The sequence below is a fragment of the Rattus norvegicus genome, chromosome 2, assembly GCF_036323735.1.
Source record: "Rattus norvegicus strain BN/NHsdMcwi chromosome 2, GRCr8, whole genome shotgun sequence".
Lineage (NCBI taxonomy): Eukaryota > Metazoa > Chordata > Mammalia > Rodentia > Muridae > Rattus > Rattus norvegicus.
In genome coordinates this window covers 188,318,977-188,345,270 of record NC_086020.1, presented here as the reverse complement: position 1 = coordinate 188,345,270, position 26,294 = coordinate 188,318,977, and the positions used below count along the sequence as shown (strand labels likewise).

The window sequence follows — 26,294 nt, the reverse complement described above, 5'->3', positions numbered from 1 at the left end:
AGACAATGGAAGACAAAGGCTGGGAGTGGAGCTCAGGGGTAGAGTATTTGCCAACGGCTAAGTTTCCAGATTGGTTGCCAACACCAAGATAGATAAATAAGTAAAGACAGACAGACAGACAGACATACCTAAAACAATGGACATCTGCAAAATAATTATGGTTCCTAACCCAAAGGTGGCATCTACTGACCACTACTCCTCTTAAAAACAGGACCATGACCTGAGGGGGAGGGCATCAATTAATGGGAGTAAAAATTATCTGAGATTTTATAGTGGTCTGTGGTCTTTCATACTACAGAAACCAAGCCTCCGACAGACATGCTGAACTTACCACTCAACTGTACCCCAAGCAAAGGCAAAAGCATGTGAAGAAACGCTTCAGGGATTGTGGTGACAAGCACAGCGAGCCCTGAGCTGCAGTGGCCTAGGCTGAATCCAGACGGAGCCAAGTACAATCTCCCGAGTATAAGCAGTTGGTCTAGAGCAGAAACTGCAGCACACGCCACACCTCATGCACTACGGCGTTTCTGGAGAGGCGCTTCCCTGACTGGACATGTGGGCAAAGCCACCACAGACATACACACACATTCCTCAGCACTCCACTGAAAACATGCCCAGATGCCCTCACGGCGCTTCTGCGGGAGACTCCGAGGGCATGGGTGTACTCACAAGTGCATGTGCATGTCTATATGTACACAGTCCAAACCTGCCACATATAAAATATGTGTGTGTAAGTGTATATGACCATGTGTGTCTAACAATGGTTACGTTTTTGTCTATCTGAGTAAATATTAAAGTATATTAGTACATGGTCTTCAAGATGTCTCGTCCAGGGCTTCAGGACCGCCACAGATCTGACATTGCTAACCCCGGCCGTTTCCTCGGACTAGCCTTGGTTCTGCTGCTGGATATGTAATCTTGAACCTGTCTGATCCTCAGTCTTCCTTGTGTTAAAAATAAGACGCTTGGTTCTGGACAGCGGCTCAGCCGCTATGAGACTTGCTGCTCTTGCAGAGGACCAGCGTTCAGTTCCTGGAACTCACCTGGCAGCTCACAACACCCTGTAACTCTGCCTGTGGGGAACCTGACGCCCTCTTCTGACCTTCTAGGCATCCCAAGCATATACGTGGAGTACATTCATACACACGGGCAAAGCACCCTGACACATAACATAAAAATAAACCAACCTTTTCTAAAAGTAGGATACGAGGCCATCTAAGAATGCTAAGAAACAATGTCCAACAGTCGCTTCAAAATTGTACAGGTCCCCTCGGTTCTGTTCACAGCCCTGGAGTTCCTGGGACACGAGCCTCACCGAGAACTATGATCTCCACATCGTTTGGATTCACTGAGCTTTTAAAAAGTAAAATGCCTATTCTTTCAAACTGCCCCATAAAACCCCACTTTTTTTTTGTTTTTATGTTTTGCTTACATGATAATACATATATTTACCCACACCAGTTCTTAAAAGGTTGCTACCATGAAGAAAAAGAAAAAAGATAAGATGTCCAACTTGCCTACTGGGATCAAGAGAAATAACTCAATCCCTATCTATAATCGAATCAGTCATGTAATGCAGAGTAATTCACTCGGCTGTCTTCCCCACAGCTCACCATACACACACACAGTGAGTGGGAAGGACTCTAAGGTGTCTTTAGCCTCCTCCTGAAAGCGATAACCTCAACACTGACACTTCACTCCTTCAGCAGCCTTGTACCCCAGGAAGTAAGGACTCCAAGTCCCACTCCTTAGGCAAGAATCATGCCCCTCATGGAGCCTAACTATCCCTCCTAAGAGCCTGTGGCAGCCCCTCATGGAGCCTAACTATCCCTAAGAGCCTGTGGCACCTATGTGAACGACTGTTGCTCAGGCCTCACTTGGAGCTAAGCCCTCACAGGAAACAGAAGGAGGCAAGGACCAAGCAGAACAGACCTAACCGTGTGTGTTACAATAAGGGCACTAAGAGGAAAGGCAGAGACCAAGGGAACTCTGTCCCTTTCCAGGCTTTAGCATCTTCCCCACCCCCCATGCCAGCGTGGCAGCCTGCCTTCTTCAGCACTAATGATGGCAGATGTCTCATGACTTACAGGTAAGTTACAGGAGGCATTTTAATGACTGACGTGTGTGAGAGAGACAGTGGTCTGGGAAGAGACCTCACAGGGAATCGACCCTTGGGTGACTCTGGTGAGAACTCTTTTCAGGCATCCCTTCAAACTCAGCATGAAGGCCTCTCCTGCCCGCCCCCAGATTACAAGGATGTTGGCGTTAGCTTATAAATCCTGAGAAGCCTTTAATCAGCAGAGGCAGAGACAGGTAGATCTCTGAGTTCAAAGCCTGCTTAACCTACACAGTAGTTCCAGGCTATGGAGAGAGACCTTCTCTTCAAAACAAAACACCAACAACATAGAAGCTCATCACTGAGCTGTGCGGAGAGGCATTTTACAAACTGTGACAATCAGTGCCAGTCTTTGCCTGGAAGGAAATGAGTCACCTCTCATTAGTAATCAAGGGCTGTCCGGTTTTAAGGAGTGACCTAGACATCCACAGGCATGAGTTTCAGCAATAAGAGACCGAGAGTCAGACACCACAAATATTATATACAAATAGGACCATGGCAGAAAAATTAGAGTCAAGGAGGTTCTTTGGGTACTGCTCAGAATGACTAAGGTTTCAAAGGGGCAAGCTGCCCAGTGAAGAAATTCCTCAAGAAGATGTGCCTGACTTACACAAGCACAAGGATTTCACAATCTTAAAGGGCCAGAAGGTTGAGGGACGAAGGCACTGCCAAGGTCTAGGCAAGAAAATCATAACCACTGTCAAATGTTTTCCACACGAAGCAGGCAGCCTGGTCTATTCTGGATAATTGGGGGTTTGGATATGTACTATATAATTAGAGGAAATAAGCAGTAAAGGACATGAGCTAATTTGGGGTAACCGAAGACTTGGCTAACAGATACCCACTCACTCCAGATCCCTAAGATGAACTGAGCCTGGCCAAGGGGATGCTGGGCAGAGGACCTGACTGAGATACCTGGCCTCTCAACTAAGAGGGATTCGCAGCCTGAACAGAGTGCCCAGGCGCTGTCCCTGCTCTTGTTTCCCTCCTTCTAACCAAACCCATTCTTCTTCTTAGCCTCTGAGACTCTTGAACTCTGAGTTCTTGCCTAACACGGCCACAAGCTACCTGACTACTCAGTCTAGCAACACAATGAATCAGAGAGTCAAGGGAAGGAAGGTAATTGCTGCCAGCTGCCCTCTCTTCCTGTGCCTGGGCCCTTTCCCCAGCCTCTCACTAGACATTCCACCTCCACAACTCATGCTAGCACCATGTGCTGAAGGGATGCATGTCCAAACCACTTAGCTGTCACTTGAAACCTGACTGATCCACACACTGGTTCAGTGAAACATTACATGAACTAGAATTTAGACAGAAAAAGCAACCAAGATGGAGACATATTTGGGGCTTTCTGATCTATTCACACGACCCAGAACAGAAAGGCCTGAGATATGTGGAGGCCTCTGGCATGTGTGGAGGCAGTGCTTGCCTCCTATGGGCCACATGGGGTGTTCATATCTGAATAAAACAATCTGTAGTTGCCTTGAGTGGCAGAGATACTGAGAAGTTGAGTCCTTTGCTCTATGGAACAGGAGACTGGAATTAAGGGCTTCTGGTGCCACTTAGATTCTAAGGCAGGCGATGATGTTCTCATGAACTTTCTCTTCCTACAGGAGGGGAAGCAGGCGGAAGGGTGTGATTCTGTAGTCATTGAGCAATGCCAGCCGTCACCACTACCCTTGCCCTCGCTCCCCTTTCCTAAAGTCCTTCTCATAAAGACAATGTGGACTATTTCTGAAAGGGGACTATTAAACAGAAGCTACGGCATCAGAATGGGAAGTCTGGTGTTCCTATCCGAGGACCTTAGACCCCATGACTGCCTACATCCTCAGGGAGGTCACTAACAGTAGATAAGTAAGATCTAAAAGGTGTAATGAAATGGAAGAGAAATATTAATTTACCTTGCATTTCAGTTAGATATAAAATAGAACTCAAATTATAAAAACACAAAAACAACACACTCTCCTGATCCATGTGCACATGCATGCACACTCATTCATGGATATGTGTGCGTGCAACAAGGGGGAGACAAGACACTCAGCTCCACTGCTGGCAATTCCAACTCCTGAGCATATATATTTATGCTATTTTATCAAAATAAGCTTGGAAATCTCTACATAATTGTATTTCCATTTAATTTTGATTAAGGGCAAATATAGGCAAAACTAAAATGAATTTAATTAAGCTTCTCTAGAAAGAGAAATATGTCTCATTCTGCTTCCCAGGGAAGAGAAGTGGGGGGTAAGGGGGTTCCTACATGAAGTGATGGTGCTGACAAGCTACGATTGAACAATGAGCAGCTTCACACAGGATTATGGTTAACCTGGAGGCCGTGTTCAAAGAAGTTAAGCTAAATTCCAATCTATTAATGCCAGCTTTGTGAGCCAAAATTAATTGATTTAATTTATTGGCAGCTACCCAAGACAGGCAGAGGGATTCAGGCGGAGCCTATGGATGGCCTTCTACTTCCCCATCAATGTTTACTGGTTCCGCCTAAAGCAGAAAAAGGATTTGGAAAGCTCATGGGGACTCTCTTACCCTGCGTTGATAAGAAGCTGGTGGTCAAGACTAATGGAAGCCTCTTCCAACACACTCACAGTTTAAAGGACGCCGTAACACTCACTTTGGGGTGGCACTGTTAGACAAGGTATGGCCTTGATGGACACACCTACATATATGGGTAATTTATGTGCAAACACCAAGTGCCATGTTTAACAAGTGACTGTACTGGCAGCAACATCCCAGAAGCCACTGGGCTTCACCCATCTCAGTGTCACAGCTGTATAAAACTGTTCTGAACCTGCTAGTCCCCAATCAATAAATGGGGAGGTTCAAGGGGGGTTTGTTTAATTTTCTCTACTGAAAAGCTCACTCACAAACAATATTTCCCATCCCCCATTTCACTGCTCTTTTCTTATATTTCATCTACATAATGGCAAAAGGCACTAGCAGAGGCTCGCCTTTGTAACCTTGACTAGCTAAAAACCAGTAGTAAATAGTTAAGTGAGATGCTGAGGCCTACCCAAAGCCACTACTTCTACTTTCAAATCAGGCACTGAAAGGCAGAAAATAGGCACAGCAGATAAAGGAGCTTGCTGCCAAGCCTGAAGACCTGAGTTCAAGCCCTGGGACCCACATGATGCGAAAGAACTGGCTCCTGCAAGTTGTGCTCAGACCTCAACATGCATGCATAGCACATACGTGCCCACACATAAAAATAAATAAGTAAATAGATACATAAAATTTAATTAATAAAAGCAGAGATTTGATCATATTCCAATAGTCATATATTTCATACTTCCTTTTGGAGAGGTCTTGTTTGAGCTTTCACTTTAATATGCAATTTGGTCCCATTTTATTGATAGGTAAACTGAAAGAAATGACAGCACATTTTCAAGAGCTCATCTCCAAACCGTTAAAAAAGAAAGTTTTAAGATCTTGGGCAAACTATCTAAACTCCCCGAGCACCCATCTACTGACTGATAGAGCAAGAGTTTAACATGCATTTCATCTAAACAGCAGAACGATGGCAGAGCTGGTCTAGAACGACAGTCGGCTAGCACTGTAGCCGTTACACTGCCAAATATCTGATTGCTAGCAGGAAGTAGGCTCAGACTCCAGTCTATCTGGCATGAAAATCTATGTTCTCTGCATGTTACCAGACAGGACTCTTCCAAGACTTAATCCACTCACAAGCACCAGACTGAGCCACACTGGAGCCTGGTGCAAAGGCAATGATGGGTACTGCTAATCTCCTCATTTGGAATGCTGGGATTTCTCACCATTTTTTTTTTTGCACTAACTTTGATATTTTGAACTATGATGCCGAGGTATCCCTGACTGATGAATGAGTTTTCAGGCAGTGCCCTGACTTCCATACCCGAAGCTAGGTTCTCCCTACTCACCATAGCCCCAGCTCACTCTGAGCAGTCCATACTAGATTCAGTTATTTCCTGCCTGACTTTATTTCTCACCCGACCTCACGACAGCCCTGCAGGGCTGCTCAGGACCAGTGATCTGATAGTGGCTGGATGACTTTCCAAAGTATGAAGTAATTCAACAATATCAACTAACTCTTACCTCTTACCGCAGACGTGAGTGGTGCATGTGGGACACACAAGCAGACTGCAGTAAATCACTATGTGTCCATTTTTACTTCCGGTGTGTGTGTGTGGGGGGGTGCTTCTATGTATCTCTGTATACCACCTGTAAGCCCGGTGGCCTCTGAGGCCAGAGATGGCTTTAGGTCCCCAGAACTGGCGTTCCAGATGGTTATGAGCCACCATGCAGATGCTTGAAACCAACCCTGAGTCCTCTGCAAGAGCAGCGGGTGCTTTTAATCATGGAGTCATCACTCTGTCTGCACAATAAGTAACGCTCGAGTCAATCATTCTTAAGTACCACTCTAAGAAAAAGAGAAGAACCCCTACCCTGTGAGAGCGTTTGAATAAGCCAAAGATACCGCTCTTCACTTAATGTCTGAAAGATGCTAAAAAGAGGGCGTAGAGAAATGAAGACACCACAGAGGCATGGCTGGCTCTGCTGTCGCCTTCCAGAGAACCCTTGCATACATGATGCTCTGAGAGCTAGGGCACCCAACATGAAGGAACTGGGCTGGCGGGGCCAGCTTGACAGGAAAGCAAGCAAGGGGTTGGCCAGGGGACAGTCCGTCCACGGCTCTAGTCCTCAGCTCCCCTTCACAGCAGTGCATGCACTCAGGAGAAGGCGATGAAAGAGACTAATGCTGAGCTGGCCACAATGCACACACCCTTCTGAGACCACCACTGAGGCCCACCACTAGGCTAGAGCCTCCATGAAAGCTGAGTTCTGGGGGAGTCCAGCTCCTCTGATCTCCACTATGATACCTAACTGTGTTAACAATGAAGGCATCCTGCCCAGTTTTCTTGGATGGATTTCAGATGCCTGGACCACCAACATCACTCCTAATCCTGGCAAAGAAAATACTGAGTTGCTAATGTTTACTGCAGCTAGCGACAAGGTTTGGATAAAATGTGACACAGCTTGTATTTTACAACATTTTGCATCCATCATTTCCACTTTAAAATGTAATTTTTAGATACACACTAGAAGTTCCCAGGAGCACGCACCCATCCTCAGGAAGCTCGGCAACTGTGTGGCTCTCCTTGTGTCTTTCCTCCTCTTTCCAATGCTGTGCTAGGCACCTCCTCCATGGCAGGTGATGAGGAAGGACCCTTCACCATTCCAATCCGTACCCTCGCAAACAACAACACCAAGCACATCAGAGCAGCTTCCTTGTTCATAACAACTACAAAGTCAGGATATGAAAGGCACTAGAGAAGACTACAAGGAACACAGGACTTGAGAGGGCACAGAAGCAAACAGTGAGAGCCCCACATTTAGCTGCCTTCCCTCTGCAAGCTGCTCCTCGATTCACGCAGCACTACAGACAAAAGCAATTGACGGTGGACATCTTGCTAACAGAGACAAGGCAGGGGCACCGGGAGCTATGGAGATAAATGGAATTTGAAAGGCAAACCCTTGGAAAAGCCGGAGACCTGAGAGGAGGAGCTCAAAGTCTGAACACAATACTGTAAATGCTTCTCCTTCAATGGCTCTGAGTGTACAGAAGGTGAGAATACAATTCGAGACCCATGTGAAAGAGTTGGAAAGAGTGGGTAGGCAGTCCTCCTTAGAATTCAAGCCTGCCAAAGTAGAGGGGCTGGATAGAAACACCCCAAGCTTGGAACATCCCTCACACTCCACAGAGATCCTCTGAAGGGTCACTCTTGGCTATGTGTGTCACCTCCCAGCACTCAGGGTGAACAGAAGCAAATCTACCTAACGTAGCACTAACAGGATCAAAGTGATCCATCAGGGACGGAACGTACCCACTCCCACAAACCTCCACTGGGATAAACACTCCAAATGCACTGCCTAGTGTCAAGGCAGTGGTTTAAAAGAGTGAAGGAAAGCAAAACTGAGCCCACAGTCAAGACGAGGAGCAGTGGGCAGAAGCTGACCACTGGCACCTCAGACAATATATAAAACAGGATAAATATGTCCTTGCAGTAAACACCGTGAACTGGGTAACTCATGACCTCACCTACACCCCGCATCCTAGCAAACATGAGCTGCCTACGATTTTTAATCAAAATGGGATTTGAGGTGGTTTATACTTAAAAGCTTAGAACAAACAACTCGAAGGTGATTAATTACATCCAAACTTAATTACATATTTACACCTCCCAGTAGGACAGGGAGAGAAGAAAATGTCCTAACTTTCAGCAGTGAGAGGACTTTATTAAGAGCTGACAGCAACTATTTAGCAGCAGTAATTGAGTTTTATGCAAGATTGCACAGGTCCCCCTTGCCTGGCAGCACAATCTGACAGGGTCCTTGGGCTCATCGAAGTGAGAAGGGGGGGAAACCACACAGTTGAACTGTGCACAAAACCCATCTTTGAAAGTACTTATCCGCATCTGTCAATGTGATCTTATCAAGGGTCTTTATTCTGTCTATAAACAATCATTAGGTTTTAGCTGAACCAGCAGCATAATACCACCTTAACAGGTTCTGGGATACCTTCCACCCTAAAACAGTTTTCTCCCAATTCCCACCCTACCCCCCACAAAAGGAACTTGGCTTCAACTCTGTTTCCTTAATCCACTAAGCAACCTCAGGGGAAAAAAAGACAATCACATGCCCTGCGCGTCTGGTGTAATTTTCATAATCCTCTAAGTGTTGGGATACTTATGGACTATTTTGTGAAAATATTTACTGAACAAACTGGAGTGCCTTGTCTCTCGGGTCGGGGTGGTGAAGGGATGCTGGGAAGTGCTGTGAGTACACATCACTGTTACTTAAAACAAAGAGGTCAGTGTAGCAACCTAGGGCAGTGCGCTCAGCCTCCATGCTACCCTCCCCTCCTGTGTTCAGTCACGCCCATGCCCCTCCTGAGGACACTGGACACGTCAGTGAGGAGAGCACTCTTCCCAGCCTTCTTGCTGGTCTCCGAAAGGATGGCTCTGCCAACTTCCTCCCTTACTCCTCTTTCTCCAAATTCAGTCCCTCTGCTGTGTGACCCTGGTTGCCTGAAACTCGCAAGGTACATCAGGCTGATCTTGAACCCACAAAGATTGGCCTTACTATGCCTGCCAAGTACTGGGACAAAAGGTGTTCACCACAACTAGTCCCAGGCTGACACCACTTCTAGCGCGTTCATTGTGCAGGGTTTTCTTCCTGAGGCTGGTTGCAACCATTCCTCCCTGGTCACGCTTCCGACCATGCTAGCCTGGTCTGAGGCTAGCAACTGCCTTGCCCTGAAAGTGAGCTTTATTTCGTGTCCTCTCCTGTGCTCAAACACTGTATGTTCTCCCTGAAGCCTCCTCTTCTCATAGCAGACATATACAGGCCAACACTTACGACCTATGTGAAACTCCCCCTGCATAAGTCATTAAGTCCAATTCATCCAACTAGCTTGCCTCTCCACCAGGCCAATGTTACACAAAGTAAGTAAACTTCCCAGAGGGGAAAATCCATCTTGTTAAGATAAACAGATAAAGACGTGGGAATGATGGTATGTGCTGAACTCTGTGTGTATGGATCTTCTTAATCAAGGAGCATGTGTGGCTGTTTCCTCCCAATTGAAACATTTACTCTACAAAGGTGGGAGGGGCTGGTAAGATACAGTTATTGAAGCTCACAAGGCATAAGGAGCTGGGGACCCAGAGGATTTGCAACGCCCTGCTCCAGGGTTACAAAAATAACCATCAGCTGGCGGGGCTCACCTCCTGCAAGGAGCTGTGTGAGTCACCGTGACGGTGGGCTTTTCAGTGTGGCAGCTGGCCTTTGAGTTGCCTGTGCTCCAATAAGGAACCCCGGTGGACTAGCTAGACTTGGGTGGCATCAGTTCTTGGTTCTAGTTTCAGGGGCCCACTTGAGGCAAACAGGTGTCTGTGACAGCTCCCTAGAACAGTGGGTGTCAATCTATGGGTTGTGACCCCTTTGAGGTCGAGCAACCCTTTCATAGAGGTTGCCTAAGGCCATTGGGAAAACACAGATATTTACATTGTGATTCATAACAGTAGCAAAATGACAGCTATAAGATAATTTTATGGCTGGGGTCACCATACATGATGACTGTATTTAGGGGCCCTAGTGTTAGGAGGGCTGAGAACCGCTGCCGTTGAAGAAGGCGCAGACAAAGTACTTCACCCTACAGTTCCTGCATGCCAGGCACCATGCTAGGTATTAGCTATGCGGAAATGCCCAGAGAAAAGGCTCAGCAGTGATCCCATAGTGCCAGGTAAGTCCACCAGAGCTCAGTGTTAGAACAGAGTAAGTGACCACACAGCGGGCACTGCCAAGAGACAAACTGTGGTGTCCAGTAGCAGTGTTGAACTCCCTCCCGTAGTAGCGCCCACGTGAAGGAGAGTGTACCACGTCAGTTTTATTTTCCTGGCTAAAAATCAAGTGAGTAGCCACAGTCAGTTACATAACTTCCATTTCTGATGCTATCTTAATTCCAATCCAAACTAACTAATGTCAAGTTTGACTGTCAGCACGGTTTAAAATATTTTCACTTTGTTGAAGAAAATTGTTCTAATAATCTTTCTGAAAATCTTATAACATTAAAGAATGTGGATCCTAAGGTCAAAATCTAGGGGGAAATGTTACAAGGACACAAGAAAAAGGGCCAACAAGTTCCTATTCCCACATCTTATTTCCCTGGTGTAAATCCAAGGACTCTGAGCAGAAGCGGGCATATCTCTGGGAGTTCAAGGTCAGCCAGATCTACAAAGGGAGTTTTAACCAGCCAAGGATACACAGTAGGACCCTGTCTTAAAAATAAGAAAACAAATACATAAAAGAAATGGGAAAAAACTGTGTATGAAATTATCTCACGGCTTGTCTCAAACAAAAAAATTAGGCTAGACTAGATGGCTGGAAAAACAAAAGTGTTCTAGAATCAAGAGGTACCTCAAGTTTCCAGGTCCAGTCCCCTCCCCACCCATGTGGCCCACCCACAGACCAGTTCTGCCTCCATTCTAGAAGCTCATATACACCTTGCTCCACAGTCAACAAGGGGATTGAAGTGTCCTAATGATTACTTTACATTCACTTAGAGTAGCTATCTACTTGGTGTGACTTAAAAACATGGCTATTTCTAGTATTTGAGGGAGAAGATTTCAAAGCTGTGTCTTATGCTGAAAAATAATAGAAAAAGGACTCCATAGATATTAACTAGCCACTCACTAAAACCCTTTAATTACAATAAAGATAATGGCAGGATAGTAACACATTCTCCCCAACCATTTATCTAACAACGAGTCAGCCCTTCCTTCCTCAACACCACAAAAACAACACCAGATCTACGGACCATTCCACAGAGACACTGAAAAGAAAGAAAGGCCAAGCACAGCTCGCCCAGGGCCTGCTGTCAGAGAGTTGATGCGGAAGGACTTACCGGCAGTAGCCTGTGCCGTTGTGGTAGGTAACACAGGTCCCCTCATTTACACAGGGCTCTTGACCACCTCGACACTGCAAAGCTGAAATAAAAGAGAAACTGGAATCAGAAATCAGGCACCAATCACAATCCTTAGACCAAAAAGTGTTGTCTAAAGAGAAACCATTTCCCCCATCACATCACCTTTGCGCGTGCACTGAAGTGTCAGTGTTTGACTCCCGAGACACAGGAGCACAGTGCACCTTACAGCCTCCTCTCACGTGGTCGTGTATGTCCTTAGTTTTCTGTGTCTCAGTATGTCTGACAGACACATGTCCCAGGGACAGGAGATCATTAAAGCTGTACCAACCGTAACAGGCCATGATCCTTTAGGACTTAGACACTTGAGAAAACCACATAAGAGTCCATTGTTGACTACTTAGGATCTGAGAGGACAGCGGTTGACCATAAGGAGGAGCTGCTCGGCTTCAGGTGAGGTTTTAATAAAATAGGCCAGTTGAATAAGCAGTCAAAAGCACCAACATCCACCAATAGGTCCCAGAAAAAAGGAGAAACCAAATTCATGGAGAAAGGACTACAATGGCCTATCATTTCAAGGACTCACAAAAATGTAAAGAGAAGGTTGTCACTAGAAATGGTAGAGAAGGAACTCAGGTAAGCAAAGTAGAAACTAACTTCATATTCATGGAGAGACAGAAGCCCCTTGAGAAACAAGGAAAAGACTTTCCCACGAAAGGTCTCCAAAGCAGACCACACCCAGGAGAGGAAGCCGTCCACCCAGCTCAGCTGCCTCCAGCATCTGAAGGTTTAGCTTTTAGAATGGGATTTTCATCACAAACACCAAGACTCCTCAGGACTACCAGAAAGGCAAGAGAGAACCTATTCAAAACCCTCTGAGAAGTGTTTATCTATCAGCCCGTACATACAGGAACTGATAATTCAGCCTGGACAGCAACCCTAAGAAACGGTTCCTTACATCACACCCTATTCCACAGCTGACGAATCAGCGTAGGCAAGCAGCCTGTGACATCATCACAACAGTGAGCCAGAGACTGACTCAAAACTGACTTGGGGTGACCAGGCCCAGAGACTGTGTTTTAAGTACAGAGGCAAGCGACTTCCCACTAGCATGGCGGGCGGATATTATTATGACCACGTGCTGGAAAGTGAGGGCCAGAGAGGTTAAGTGGCTTTCTTCATGAGGTATCAGATCCTATCTGGTGGCAGCACTGCTAAGCCTATCCCTGTGACAGCTGTTGGCATCATAGAAACACTCCCTGGGCTGTGCGTGACACAGGCAGACTCTGGAAGGACATCTTCTCATCCAGGGCCCACTTCCCTGTAAGGCGTAAGCGCTCCCTCTTCCCACACTGATAAGCTCCAAAGCAACTACCATAATTAAAACAGTTACTGTCAGGTTATTTCCTCCATGCTGCAGCGCTCAAACTGATGTTTTCATCCTCGTTAGACACTTTTATTAGCTCTCCTCTGGTTGCCTTTTCCTCTCCTTATTATTAAAAAAAAAAAAAAGACAAACAGCTCAGGAAAGGACTACTTCACAGGAACAGAGCAAGTTCCAGCTCAGCCCCTACAAGAACTGCACCAAGTGAAACCATCATGAGTCCCAAGTCCTGCCTCCTGCACCTGGCTATATGGCCTCAGGCAAGACACAGCGTTACAGTGCTCCATTCCCTACTGGTGAACTAATCTAGGTTAAATACCCCCAGAATCTCCATAAAGGAGGCTGCAGAGGCTGGGTTGCAGACAGTGCTTGCTATGCAAGCATGAGGAGCTGAGATTAATCCCCAACACCCACGCAAAGAGCAGGCGTGGCTGTGCACGCCTGTGATCTCAACTTGAAGAGGGGATGGAGGCAGGTCCCAAGAGCTTACTGCATAGCCAGGTTAATCCCCAAAAGAGTTTCAGCTCAGATTAAGACCCTGTGTCTCAAGACAGTGAGGGAAAGAGAAGCAGAGGAAGGCAGTTCCCTTCTGACCGTGACGTGTGTACACAGGGTCACTCACATTCACACTCAATGCACATACCATGCACAAACATCACACCACACACGGAATAACATATATAAAAATATGCAGTACCAAGGAGAAATTTATCCCAGAGACCATAAGGACCCAGCCACCCATGACTCATCTGTGGGCAGGGAAAAAAATCACAGCCTGATCCTATTAAGTGTCCTGGCAAATCATTACAGTGACAGGTTCATAGAATGCAAACAATCTAGAGTCAATATGTGGCACTCAATCTAGCAAATACCTTTACAGCCTTGCTTTAGAGAACCAATCCAAGTCCCTGACCAAAAAAAGAGGCGGGCTTTCCAGGCGGGCTTCCCAGGCTAATAATTAATGCTTCCTGGCTGGTTTGTGAGGTTCAGCTACCTTGAACCTTTAACATTTCCCCAGCCACAGTCTTCAAACTTCGGTATGCATCAGAGGCACTGTTAAATCAGTACCTGGACTGGCCCTCCAGCCCCAACAGTTCCCAGGGGATGCTGAGGAGGGCTGAAGTCTGAGGAGCCCCACAGGAGGACGGAACAAGTGCCCTGGGACTTGAGTGGCCAACTTAATAAGTCTCCTTGATTGTCCAGTCCAACCACCAAAGAATTTAGATAATCTAGGTGGTAGAGTTTGCTTAAACGAAAGACAGAAAACTTGAGACTCGTGACTTCATTCTCAGGCTATTTCTAAGTGAATACTGTAATTATGTGTCATATCAGAAATGACAAGTTTGGTAAACCAAACCAATACAGGAGAGATTGGGAGAGACTAAGACCTCAAGATTCAGTGGCCTCATTTTTCCGGGCAAACACTTCAGTTTAGCAACATAAATACAAATGTGAAGACAGCTCCCATGTGTCAGGAAGTGAAGCATTCAATCAAATCAAAGAGTGGATGGAGCCTGAGCCACCAGCCCAGCTTTTCTTGTCAAACTGCACACAGTAGCAGAGTCAGATCAATCTTTTCAAACTGCGGTCTGTAATTCTGGACATGCACCCCACAAAAAAGCAAAAGCAAATATGAGGAGGTGGGCTTGTGTCTCGTCGCCCAGCCACTGGGCAGTGAGTTTTGAGATGGGTCTCACTGTAGCTCTGCCTGTCCTGGAACTCACTGTGGAGAGCAGGCTGGCCTCAAATTCACCGAGATGGATCTACCTTCTGAGTGCTAGGCCACCACACCCAGCTGAAACCACTCAGAACGCAGCACATCTAAAAGGGATGCAGATGCAGATGCAGATGCAGATGTCAGAGACACTGTAGTCAACAGAGAAAGAGATTCTGTCTCACAGGCTCTGCTTCTTTTAGGGGAAAACAGACAACAACAACAACAACAAAAACAACAAACAAAAACAAAATATAAATAAAGCCACTTTATAGACAGTGTTATATTCTAAAAAAAACAAAACCCAGTAAGGAGGTACAAACAATTCACGGTCTTCAGATAGAGGTAAGTAAGAAAGGCCCATTTGGGGATTGAGATGGGAATTAAACAACAGTCACAACAGGAGAAAAGCCATGGAGGCCAGGATGGGCTAAGGCACCAAAGGCTTGGTCAGGTCACAGCTGCTCCTTCAAATGGGAGGGGAATGAACTGCCCTGTTTAAGCATGTCAACTTCAAAGGAAAATGACACAATTTAATACAGAGTGTGATATCAATAAATGGGATTAATTCCTCCCAGTCACCATCACCAGCACTCTAATAAACCACACAAGCCACGCGGAGCTTACTGCCCTCCTCTTAAAAGGGCAATAAAAAGAAATGACTCACTAAGTGCACAACAGCACTACCCATGAGCCAAAGGGCCACTCCATCCATGAGCATGGCCCTCAACCAGCACTTCGTAGAAATCAACCAAGCATGAATGAACCGGTCTCTGGACACACCATCCTCGAAGCCTCCAGGGAAGGGACCGATGGAACAGAGGGAAAGTGACCTAGCCAAATGACTCCAGAAAAATACAAACACGGTAAAAATCGCTTTTATTAGATGCCTTCAGTATACCCTCTTGATACTGTCAAAACCTCTCTACAAAGAACTAGGGACACAGCACAGACCCTTGCAGCCATTCAGGCCAGACAGGCTTCATGTTTATTCAAGTTTATTAGCCTCCACTGTATACAGACACTGCAGACAACAAGATAAGTGTCATGGATCTTTACCAGGTCCAGTGCACCAGGAATTTATCTTCGTAAAGACAGACTGAAGGTATCCAGGCTTGATGGAGTCCTCATCACAATTTTCTAGGCTTTCCAGAGCTTTTTGAGCCGTGCCAGCTATGTATCATGGGCTTAAAAGCCTCCCTTTGTTTTAAGAATCTCGAACATGAGTAATTAAGTCTGGTACCCCAGACGTGTAATCTGAGCAGCCTTCAGTGTTTCACTCCTTGCTCTGACAAGCAATGTTTTAAATTGGCATTACTTGTTGCTTTGTAGCCTCCTCAAAGAAGCCTCTGTCTGTTGTCTGACTCACATGACTCTTTTCATACCGTGCTCCTTCTGCCCGCAGCGTGTGCGTCCACTGCTCCCTCGGACGACGTTTAATGCCCTGAATGGCCACAGAGCCGAAAGTGGAAGAGTGACACAGGGTGCTTCTTTTCTCCCTTCCACGTTTATGCAAATTTCAAGTAGCAGAATTTGAGAGCTGAAGTCTGGGTTGCAGGCTGGGACTTGGCTGTGTCCCTCTGTTGCTTCTGGCACAGGGCCCCTGGAAGGAGTGCCGTCCACTGAGCACAGCCATGTTTTCTAAAACGACTGCCTGCATTACTACCCAAAATAGGAGAGCTGAGGGTGGACGAGGCAGCAGGGATTTGCAATGATTCTCACAGCACCCTTCAATTTCAAACAAAAAAGCTTCCACTTTGTTTTTTATTCCATTGTTTGAGGCGTCAGAGGGTGGGGGTGGGGGGTGTCAGCCATGAAAAAAGAAATACAAACAAACAGAAGTGAGGAAGCTCTGAATCCCAAGTGTCACATTCAAACAGAAGTAAAGTGGGAGTAGTTGTCTCCCTCCTGAAATCAGTCTTGGTTAAAAGGGAAGGAGAAAAGTAACGAGGAAGACATTGATTTTTTATGCTCCCAATAATGTGTCAAGCATCTCTCTGCCTTCTTCACAGAGATCACCCAGTAGAAAATATTTCCGACCTAAAATATGCTGATTTCTGACCCAGACAGGACAGCTAGAGGGTTCACAGTCTTGCTGCTTTCCCCAAACGGAAACCTGTTTTGGTTTGGGAAATTAGAAGCGACAGTTGTTTCACTCTAGGCCATACTGGCCTGAAACTGACTATGTGATCAGTCTGCCCTTGAACTCTTGCCTGACTCTCATGTGCTGGAATTAGAGTCGAGTCACCATGCCCGACACCTAGAATTTTCATTTTATAAAGAAATTCATTTCTATGAAATATTAATCCTTGATTCTAAAAACTGAAATTTTGTCTTAACTCATAATACTTAATAGGGAGTATCAAAATTCGTCAATAAGCTGTGTAACTCTACAACTTTTTTTTTCCTTCTTCCTTTGCTTTTCTCTCATCAGGATTATAGAAAGAAAAATTAAACCTCAATTGTGAGCTGAAGCAAATGAGTTCAACTAGACAAGTTCCAGCCCTTGCGTCTTAGAGATTACACTATATTCAACACACGGTTTGAAAACCCAGGGAAGAACCAGAACGTGGCCAGTCTATTAATGGCACCCCTTCGTGCCGACCCTCCATCCCTCCAGACAGCACTGTACAATGCTGCTCCTCCCCAGCTTGCTAATTCCTACCTACATTCTGATTTGGGAGCTTAGCCTTCCTAACAAGGCGGCTTCATCCCCGTTTGCTTTGATGCTGCTCCCACTAGAGCCCGGGCAGGTGCATCATACACTCACCCTCGCATCTGCGAAAGTTCCTGAAAGGCAGTGTTGACTAGCAGAGATGGCTCATCTCCTTGTGCGTGACCCGTGGAAGGTGCATGCTCTCTGACATTCAACAAACTAAATAGCTATGACAAAAACCCACTAACAGACTCAACCAGCAGCTTCCATGTTTAAAATGTTCAAAGGTTTCCGTTTTACTAAGTCTGGAAACGCCCAAATGAGACTAACACAGACTTTACTTTTGTCAGGATAACAAGTAAAAGAAATGGAAGACGACAGTAGAAACATCTTAGCCTTTAACAGGAATAAAAGTTTGAGAAAGTAGAATCATACATTTCTAATCTCTGCAAAACTAAAACACTTTTCAAAGTTTCTGTCTTAAAATATTTATGAGCCAGGACTGGAGGGAGGGCAAGCCCCTCCTCCTAGACCACACGTCACCCTCTCCTGGCTTATGTGACATCTGCACTCATGTGCACAGGGCGCACGCACGTGTCTCTAAAATAAGTCTTTAAAATAAAGTAAAATGTGTGTGCGTGACGATACGATATTCCCTCTGACCCAACCCCTGTGCAGCTTTAGCCATGTGGATCAGGAGGGGAGGCTGACTAAAGAGGCTGCACAGAAGCAAATTGTCTACAACCAACAAACGCAAAAACAAACTCCTCAAAGTGCTGGTTCTCCTCTTGCAGTGAGCGCTTTTGCTCCTGGCACATCCATTGGTCCATAGGCGCCAGTATGGTTCCAAGACAACCCAGTGTATTTCCTCAGCATGGGCATCCTTCTGGGGAAGAAAATGGCACACACCAAGACAGACACCGGGCTCGCAAGTCCACACAGCTCAGTGTGCTAAGGACTCAGGGGAAAGCACCATCCACAGGCTCAAGGGGCCAGCCTTCTAGCTGACCCGTGTACTATGCTTATCTGTCCTCTTACCAAGACAACTTTGCCTGCCACCGATTTCCTGTACTTTTAGCAAGCCCTCCCTATTAAAACTTAAAAAAAAAGTATTCTAAGTACAACTTAAAATTTTTAAACCCTATAATTTTAAATAGAAGCTCTTAAGTACCCTTACTAGAAAAAAATATAAATATATATAATTTTCTTGCTACCCTCCCCCAAAAGAAGCAAAATGTCCTTTTAGCTTAAATTTCTTAGTGCTTTTAAATGGAGAAGACAGTGCCTAGTGTTTGTTCATCCAGAGGTAGATTTCAAAAACTCTAAGACGCAAATTATATTAAAAAGGAAAAAAAAAACTGTGATTGTTAAACCCTATCGCAAAATATCATGGCAACTTCCCAAAACCAAGCAGGGAAAATCCAGAGACCAGTCTCAGATTTCCTCGCCAGCGTCCATCGCATGGTCTTTTTCAAAAACACCCTTCTGTGGTGGGAACAGGGGCGATTCACAAGACCCAGGGCTGGGCAGGAGTCACTGGGACACCGAGGCTGCTGTGCAAATGGTGACGGTGGAGCCCAACAGTGTCCTGAAGTGTGAAAGTGTGCAAGTGTGCAAGTGTGCAGAGGGTGGGGCTACGCGGTCATCAACACTGTTCTGAAGTGTTAAGTCTGCAGTGTTCTGAAGTGTGCAAGTCTGCAGAGGGTGGCAGCTACTCGGTCATCTGGGTCACAAACGCTCCATACCTACAGCACCAAATGAACCCACTCACCCGTACATAGCATTCAAGTCCAGCATTCCTGCACATGTCACTGAGAATTGTCTAAATCCAAGGACCTCAAAGGGTCCTAAATCCCTGGCCTATATTTGATGCTCCAAATCACAGAGACTTGCAGGGAGAAAAGCAAACGTAAAGATGGGAGATGCACATCATACCCAGGGACCAGAGGGAGCCAGCAGGAAAAGACCCACTGTGTAGCACGTACACATAAAGAGGATATATGCATGAAGACAATGCAGGGGGCACAGCCCTGCCCTTCAGTCCCGAGCCAGTCTTACTTCTCAGTTTTCCTCATGTGTTTCCCCACACAGAAATTTAACTCCTATGGCAGGGGGGCAACAGAGAAGCAGAAGATGTGATGGCGGCCATTGACAACCATGGCCAAGAGCTCCTTTGCCAAACTCCAAACCTCCAAAAAAAGTCAGCTCAGAGACCCAAAGGGTTATGATGCCCTTGATAAAGTTCTCATCGGGTCTACAGAGGTCAAGAAGTGGCTCTGTGTGACCTTCAGTCTGGCGGTCTCAGGAGGCCACCAGCAACAGTGCAAACCCTAAATTACTAAGTTGAGATCTGAGGGCAATTTCTGTGCAGGTGCTGCCCTCCATCCCCTATTCCTCATAAACAAGTCCTAACTTCCCGGAAGGATCCGGAAGAGTGAATGCACACCCTACTCCCATCCGTCTTCCTTGTCCTTACTTCTGTTCAGAGGCAGAGAGGGATCCAGAAGCTTGTGAATCTAGAACTAAGGGAACACACACAAGCCGTTTCTGCTCCACCCGTGTCAGTCAGTCAGCTGTGAGGACAGGCACACACACAATCAATGCTTGGGAAATGGTTGCCAAGCTGAACTGCCCAAGGAATGGTGAGACCAGTAATTTTCTATCTCCCACCAAGAGAATGATAAACAAGGCCTTAATTGCCCACAAAGCACAAGGAAAACCTGCAAAATGACAGTTTATTATAGCCTTTTATAAGGACACAGAGACCTGGTGGAGGGGACACTTTAACCCCTCTTGTTTATCACTCTTAAAATTCTCTCCTTGAGAACAATTCACCCCACTGGGGACGTGGTAGTGAGAGGCCTGTTGAACAGGAGGGATTTGAGGGAGTTTACCAGTTCCACCAGTCCCATGCCCAGGGCTGGGACCTGCCTTCCCATCACCCCATCTCATTACCAGGGTCAAATCCTTTGGAAAAACCGGTACTGGTGCAAAGCAAGCCTAGGTTTAAGGAAAGGGACAAAGAAGTCAGTGGTGGGATTTGGTGTAGTGCCAGAGAGGAAACAAGCACCCCTTCCCCCAACACACGATTACCTCACCGACAATATTAAAGCCAGAGTACTGTAATCACTTTGGCTATCCGCCCAAATATGTCTCCACGGAAAGTCTCAAATACTCTAGGTTTTATAGCTTAAAAAGAACAAGTACCCAGCCCCTGCCTGCCCCGCAATGGGATCTGGCTTTCAATCTGCTAAATGTATCATTAAGCAAGATTATGATTTTTGAGCACAGTGAGTTTCAGCCCACCTCATGTATCTGAACAGAAAACAATCCCAGACCTGTTACTGGTATCTTCATGGAGGAACTCTGAGGACACGAATCAGAAACTAGCTAGCCACATCCCGAGCCATATAGTTAACAGGTCAAAGGCAACACTCCAACCACAGAGGACTCTGGCACTGACGGAGCACCACGGAGCAACACAGACCACAGGCAGAACACTGGACGACAGGATGTCATTTAAGACGGACAACTGAGCTCCTCATGGACAGGGACTCTGGCTTGATTCACACCTCCACCCAGGTCTATTAATAGTTGGTGACCAAGAAGTAAGCCAGAGAGTTAGTAACAACTCTCCCTGTGTGGCCAGACGGGACCAACTGTCCACCGCTACAATAAAGCACTGACTTAGCCAGGTAGGTGTCTCCACACAAATGATACCCTTAATCCCCACAGCCTGGCAAGGCGTACAAACTGCTATAGCACTACTTTGCAAAGAGGAGAGAATTTTAAAAATAAGACACTTGCCTACAGCCATACAGATGGAGAATCCAAGCCAAGGCTAGAAGGCAGTTTTTTAGGTTTGTTTTGTGGGGTTTTTTGTTTGTTTGTTTGTTTTTTAATCTACCAATCCTGTATTAGGTACAAAACAACAGCCAAAAGCCTGTGAAATACCACCTGCGACTACAACAGTCTCACCAAGTAGACAGCCATGGACATATAGCTGTGCATATGAAAACACTTCTGCCAGAGCCCAGGGGCGTGTGAAATCGGGGCTGCGCTCCTGCAACAGGAGGGGCTGCAGTGCTGTGTTCCCGACCTGCACTGGACGATGTGCTCTAAGAGACACACATTCGTCACCATCGCCGGCCTCACGGCAACCCCACTCTGGAAGGCACACCAACTCTGGGAACAAAACACACGAGGTACTTTATGGAGTTAAAAGCGGCAGGGGAGAAGCTGTTGTTAAGTTCTTCCTTTGTAAAACAAGAAGAAGACTGAAGCTAGACAGCATTTCTTCTCCACAAAAACACAGCATCAAGGAAGAAAGGGAACATTCAGGAGTTGGAGATGGAACTCAGGAACAACGGACCATACCTCACTGTGACAAGAATTCACTCTCACAGACGAGAGACAGTGAGCAGTCACCCTCACTGGACCAAAGAACCTGTGGTTCACACGGTTAGATACAAAAACCTGCGAAATAAAACACAGCCACAAACGAAGCTAATGAAGACTGAACCACTCAACAGGGAAGAAGCGTGGCCTGCTCCTCCGAGTGTAACAACTGATGTGGTAAACCAAAAAGCCAGAGGAGACCGGGGATTGCCTTCATCTGCTCAGCCCTGTCCAGCTAAAAGAGTCAACACCGACAGCAAGAGGAGTCTGACTTCCCAAGGCAGGAAACGACTGTTCTAACACATGCCCCTAATGCTGCCCATCCCAAGGAGCCTTAGCTCTTCCTTCCCACAAGGCCCAGACCCCAGACCCTTGCCTTCCAAAGACAAAGAATAAACTTCATTACATTTTCATATGTTGTCCCGAAAGTGTCACCTTGTCTCATGTCTGCACTACTTTAAAGCTGTACAAAACAGGAGCTGGGCAGATGTCACAGCACTGACTGAGCTCCAGAAGACCCAAGGTAGGCTCCCAGCATGTGCACAGCAGCTTACTCCAACGTGACGCACTTTCTGGGCCTCCGCTGGGCATCTTCAGGCAGAGCATGTATGTGGTTCACAGACATATATGCAAGCAAAGCACGTATACACATACAAAATAATAATTTTTAAAACCTTACTAAATAATTTAAAGGGGCTCAGCAGTTCAAACCACTGGCTGCTCTTCCAGAGGATATAGGTTCAGTTCCCAGCACCCACACGGCAGCTCACAACTGCCTACAACTCCAGTCCTAGGAGATCTGATGCCACCGTTTTGCCTCTGTGGAAACTGTACTGAACATACATGCTGCATTGGGCACGCAGGTAAAATATCAGTACATAGATAGTTTCTTTAATGAAAAGAATTAAAAGATGTTTAAAAAAACATTACTTTTCTGCTTTCTTAATGGCACTTTTTAAATAATTTACTTCTTTGTATATGTTTTTGAGTGCAGGTTTGTACATGTGAGTATTACCCTCCAAATAGAAGCACCCACAGAGGTTAGAGACTGCATCAGATCCCCTGGCACTAGAGTTACAGGCGGTTGTGAGAGCCAAATGCAGCTGCTTAGACCTGAAGCTCTGGTCCTCTCTGAGAGCAGTGCATGCCACTAGCCAGGAAACTGTCTCTCCTGCATCTTTATGACATCTTTAAGGGTATCTGACACCCAGTGGCAACCCAGGACTTCGGATTGGTAGATGAATTAAAATGAAGTTTTGAAGTATAGTACATTGTGTGTGTGTGTGTGTGTGTGTGTGTGTGTGTGTGTGTGTGTGTGTGTAACCCCATAAATATTCTACCAAATTCAAGAAATCCAATGACAGAACTCTGAGGAAAATAAAAACAAAGAGTTTGAAAAGTATCAAAGCACAAAAGGGGAGGAGCAGGGGTGGGGGAATCAAGGAGAAACGCAAACGGCGCCTCCTTACTGTGCAGCCAAGGCCCGTGTGTGAAAACCAGCTGTCTTTACTCAGCTGGAGGAAAACCACAGCACTGGGAAGACCTCACTCAATGTGCGTCCTAGGCTAGGACACCGCTCCCTCGGCCTCTGCAGCACACTCAGTCTAACCCGTTTTTCCAGTGACATTAATAACATAAACAGCCCTGACACGGAACCGATCGGCAGTCTACCAGCTGAAGAACTATCCAAAATGTCTACTTACACAGCACCCATGTCCGAGAGTCTGTCTGCTTCTACCTTACAGCCGGCCAGTTCCATTCTGCTTTTAGATCTCAAATGGTGACCTGTTCTATCACAAAAATGAAAATTCCTCCAATACCCAAAATAATCTTTTGTTGCATCTGCTTGGTGTCCCATGGCCTCACTGATCCCCAAGTGCTGGGCTTCCAAACTCTGAAATACAACTTTTCCTCAAATGTCTCTTTTTCTTATGCCCTGCTCCACTCTGGTCCTGCAGAAAGCCGACAGAAAACCCACAGCCAGTGCAGGACGCTAGTAGCCTTCAGTCGGGCCCTCAGATGATGGATCACTCATTTTATTACTCTGTCACTTCTAGCTTACTCTCAAGTAGGCTGGTTCTTTTTCTGTAAACATTTACCAAGCTCTAACTCTGGAACATGGGCCAGGCTAGTCACCACGATGTGAAGGGAAGACTTAATCACACCAAACACCAACCCAGACTGTTACAGGGAGAGCTCTTAGTTCTCCTTTTCCAAAATGAAAAACAGTATTCTTGCAACAACAAATTCAACTTAACTCACGTACGGGTTCTATCCTCATCTTTCCCACCCCCAAAATGCATTCTTTTAAATCACATGGCAACTCACAAAAGCTACTTTGTAGAGGGGCATTAGAAACACTGGGAGCAAAAGATAATCTATTTAAGGAAAGAACCAAGAGCTTTGGCATTAAACTCTTCAATTTACCTTCTGGATCAGTGGTCTGCAAAATGAAGTATGTGTGTCCTGGAAGTGTATGGGGGGAGGTCTGAGACCCTCCACTGGGGTGCTGCAGGAGACATCAGAACAGTCTAAAAACGCATGACTAAGCTTTACTAAGAGTGTGCACACACTGAGTAGGCAGGCTCAAATGAATGCTTTTCTCAGGGTATACTGTTGTAAAGTTTTCACCCCCCACACTCCACACAGTAGGATATGCACACCCCTCAGAGGACACAGCAGGCCAGGAAAATGCAGAGACAAACTGGGCTCACCACACTGGCTTCTCTACTGGACCCACTGCCACCAGGCTAATGAAGCGAGCAGTATATAGTCAGCAAAAGAAAACTGAGGGAGCGCACGCCAGGTAAGCCAGGAGAGGAGGAAAACCACTCCGAACTCAGCAGAAACAAAAGAAGAAACTGCAGACAGCATACAGAACCGTGAGCTTGCTGGTAGGCTGCCCTTCTCACTCCAAACAGCTCTGGCCACTCTGCCAAAATAATTAGCAATTACATGAGGTAACACAGAAACATTATGTACAGCCTGCGCTGTTCACTTATGCTATCATGTTCATTCCATCATCCAAGCCAGAATTCCCTGGAGAAATGCTCTGTCTTTATCTGTAAACAGTGGGACTCCATGGCTAAATTGTCACCTACTCAGAGTGGGTTGAGGGTCAACTTCCCTTTTCTGGCTCTGTCAACATCCCTAAAGCTTCCACAGCACTAATTCCCATCACGCGGAAGATAAGACTTGATTCCCAGGCATTCCCAGCACAATTCAGGGAGCAGCTTGATGAAGGAAGTAGGTGACTGGGTGTTGTGTGGCCACTATCTCCGTGCTCTTGAGAAGTTAGTTTTTGTAAGGCCTAAATGTCACAATCTGTTAACACCAGTCCTCACAGCCTGTGGGTCCTCAGAGCTAAGGAAGCTGCAGCTTGCTGACACTTTACAATAATCTAGGTAAAAGGTAAAAATATACTTTATACCCACATATACATACGCACACCCCAAACAGCACTTATCACAATTGTGGTGCCTTCTCTTCATTCCACTCTTTTCCTACAATGTTTGATACCTAAACTGGCTCCACACGCAATACATAGGTGCACACAACCCACAGGGGAAAAACACTGGGCTGAACCTGAGAGGAAAGCGCGTGACCCTGCAGTCAAGAGTAGCACGGCCAGTAACTAGACATGTAATCTCCGGTGAGTTACCCACTTTTTCCTTTCTTAGAAAAACACACACACACACACACACACACACATATATATAAATATATTATATTATATTGGGGCTTTTTTTATCTGCATGCACACTTATATACCACAAGCAAGCAATATCCAAGAAGGCTAGAGAGGGTTTGGATCCCCTAGAATTAGAGTTACAGTCAGTTGTAGGCTGGCATATGGATACTGGGACCTAAACCCAGGTCCTCAGGAAGAGCAGCCAGTGCTCTTAACTGCTGAGCCATTTCTCTAGCCCCGAGTTATAACCTTTTCAAAGTCTATCATCTTGTAAACTCTGGTTAAAACACTGAGGTTTTCCTCAGGATTAAACGCCTCACCAGCTACACTGTCTAGCAGAGAGCGCACAGTCAATAACGCTGTGCTGATGACTAGGAAGGCCATTGTCATTAAGTGCAGGGATTCCAAACAAAAGCCCAAAAGAAAAGAGCAGGATTACCTGTATAAATACCAACCAGCAGGGACAACATTGGCCTAGGCTCACTGCAGCCGCACACATGGACGTTTTTAACATTTTCTTCAAAAATCCCTAGCAATTCAGTGCCCACCACCTGATGAGCACTTAAATGGTTGTTGAATGAGTGAATGAATGAATGAATGAATGAATGAATGAAACGGATGGCTCCAAAGAGGCTTGGGGCCACCTACTCCCTACTTACTCCATTATTCAGCACAAGAGGAACCTCTTCAACAAAATACCTAACACGGGCCAGTTGTTTTTATGTAGCACGTACCCTGGGCTCACAGCGTCCTTACCTGGACTTCTGGAGACTAGACGTGGGGTGCTTCCTCACGGTCTACAGCAGCTCGCCAACAGCAGACAAGCCCACAGCCACTGCCTCTGTGACACTCTTAGTCCCAGCTCTAAC

At 46.1% G+C, this 26,294-nt stretch overlaps 1 protein-coding gene across 1 annotated transcript in view; it reads right to left on the bottom strand.

Annotated features, from left to right (window-relative positions):
• Window positions 1–26,294, bottom strand: part of Notch2 (notch receptor 2) — a 133,488-nt gene that overhangs the window by 87,553 nt on the left and 19,641 nt on the right. Inside the window, exon 2 of the mRNA NM_024358.2 lies at window positions 11,565–11,646. Coding sequence (NP_077334.2) covers window positions 11,565–11,646 — 82 coding nt within the window. The remainder of the gene's footprint in view (window positions 1–11,564; window positions 11,647–26,294) is intronic.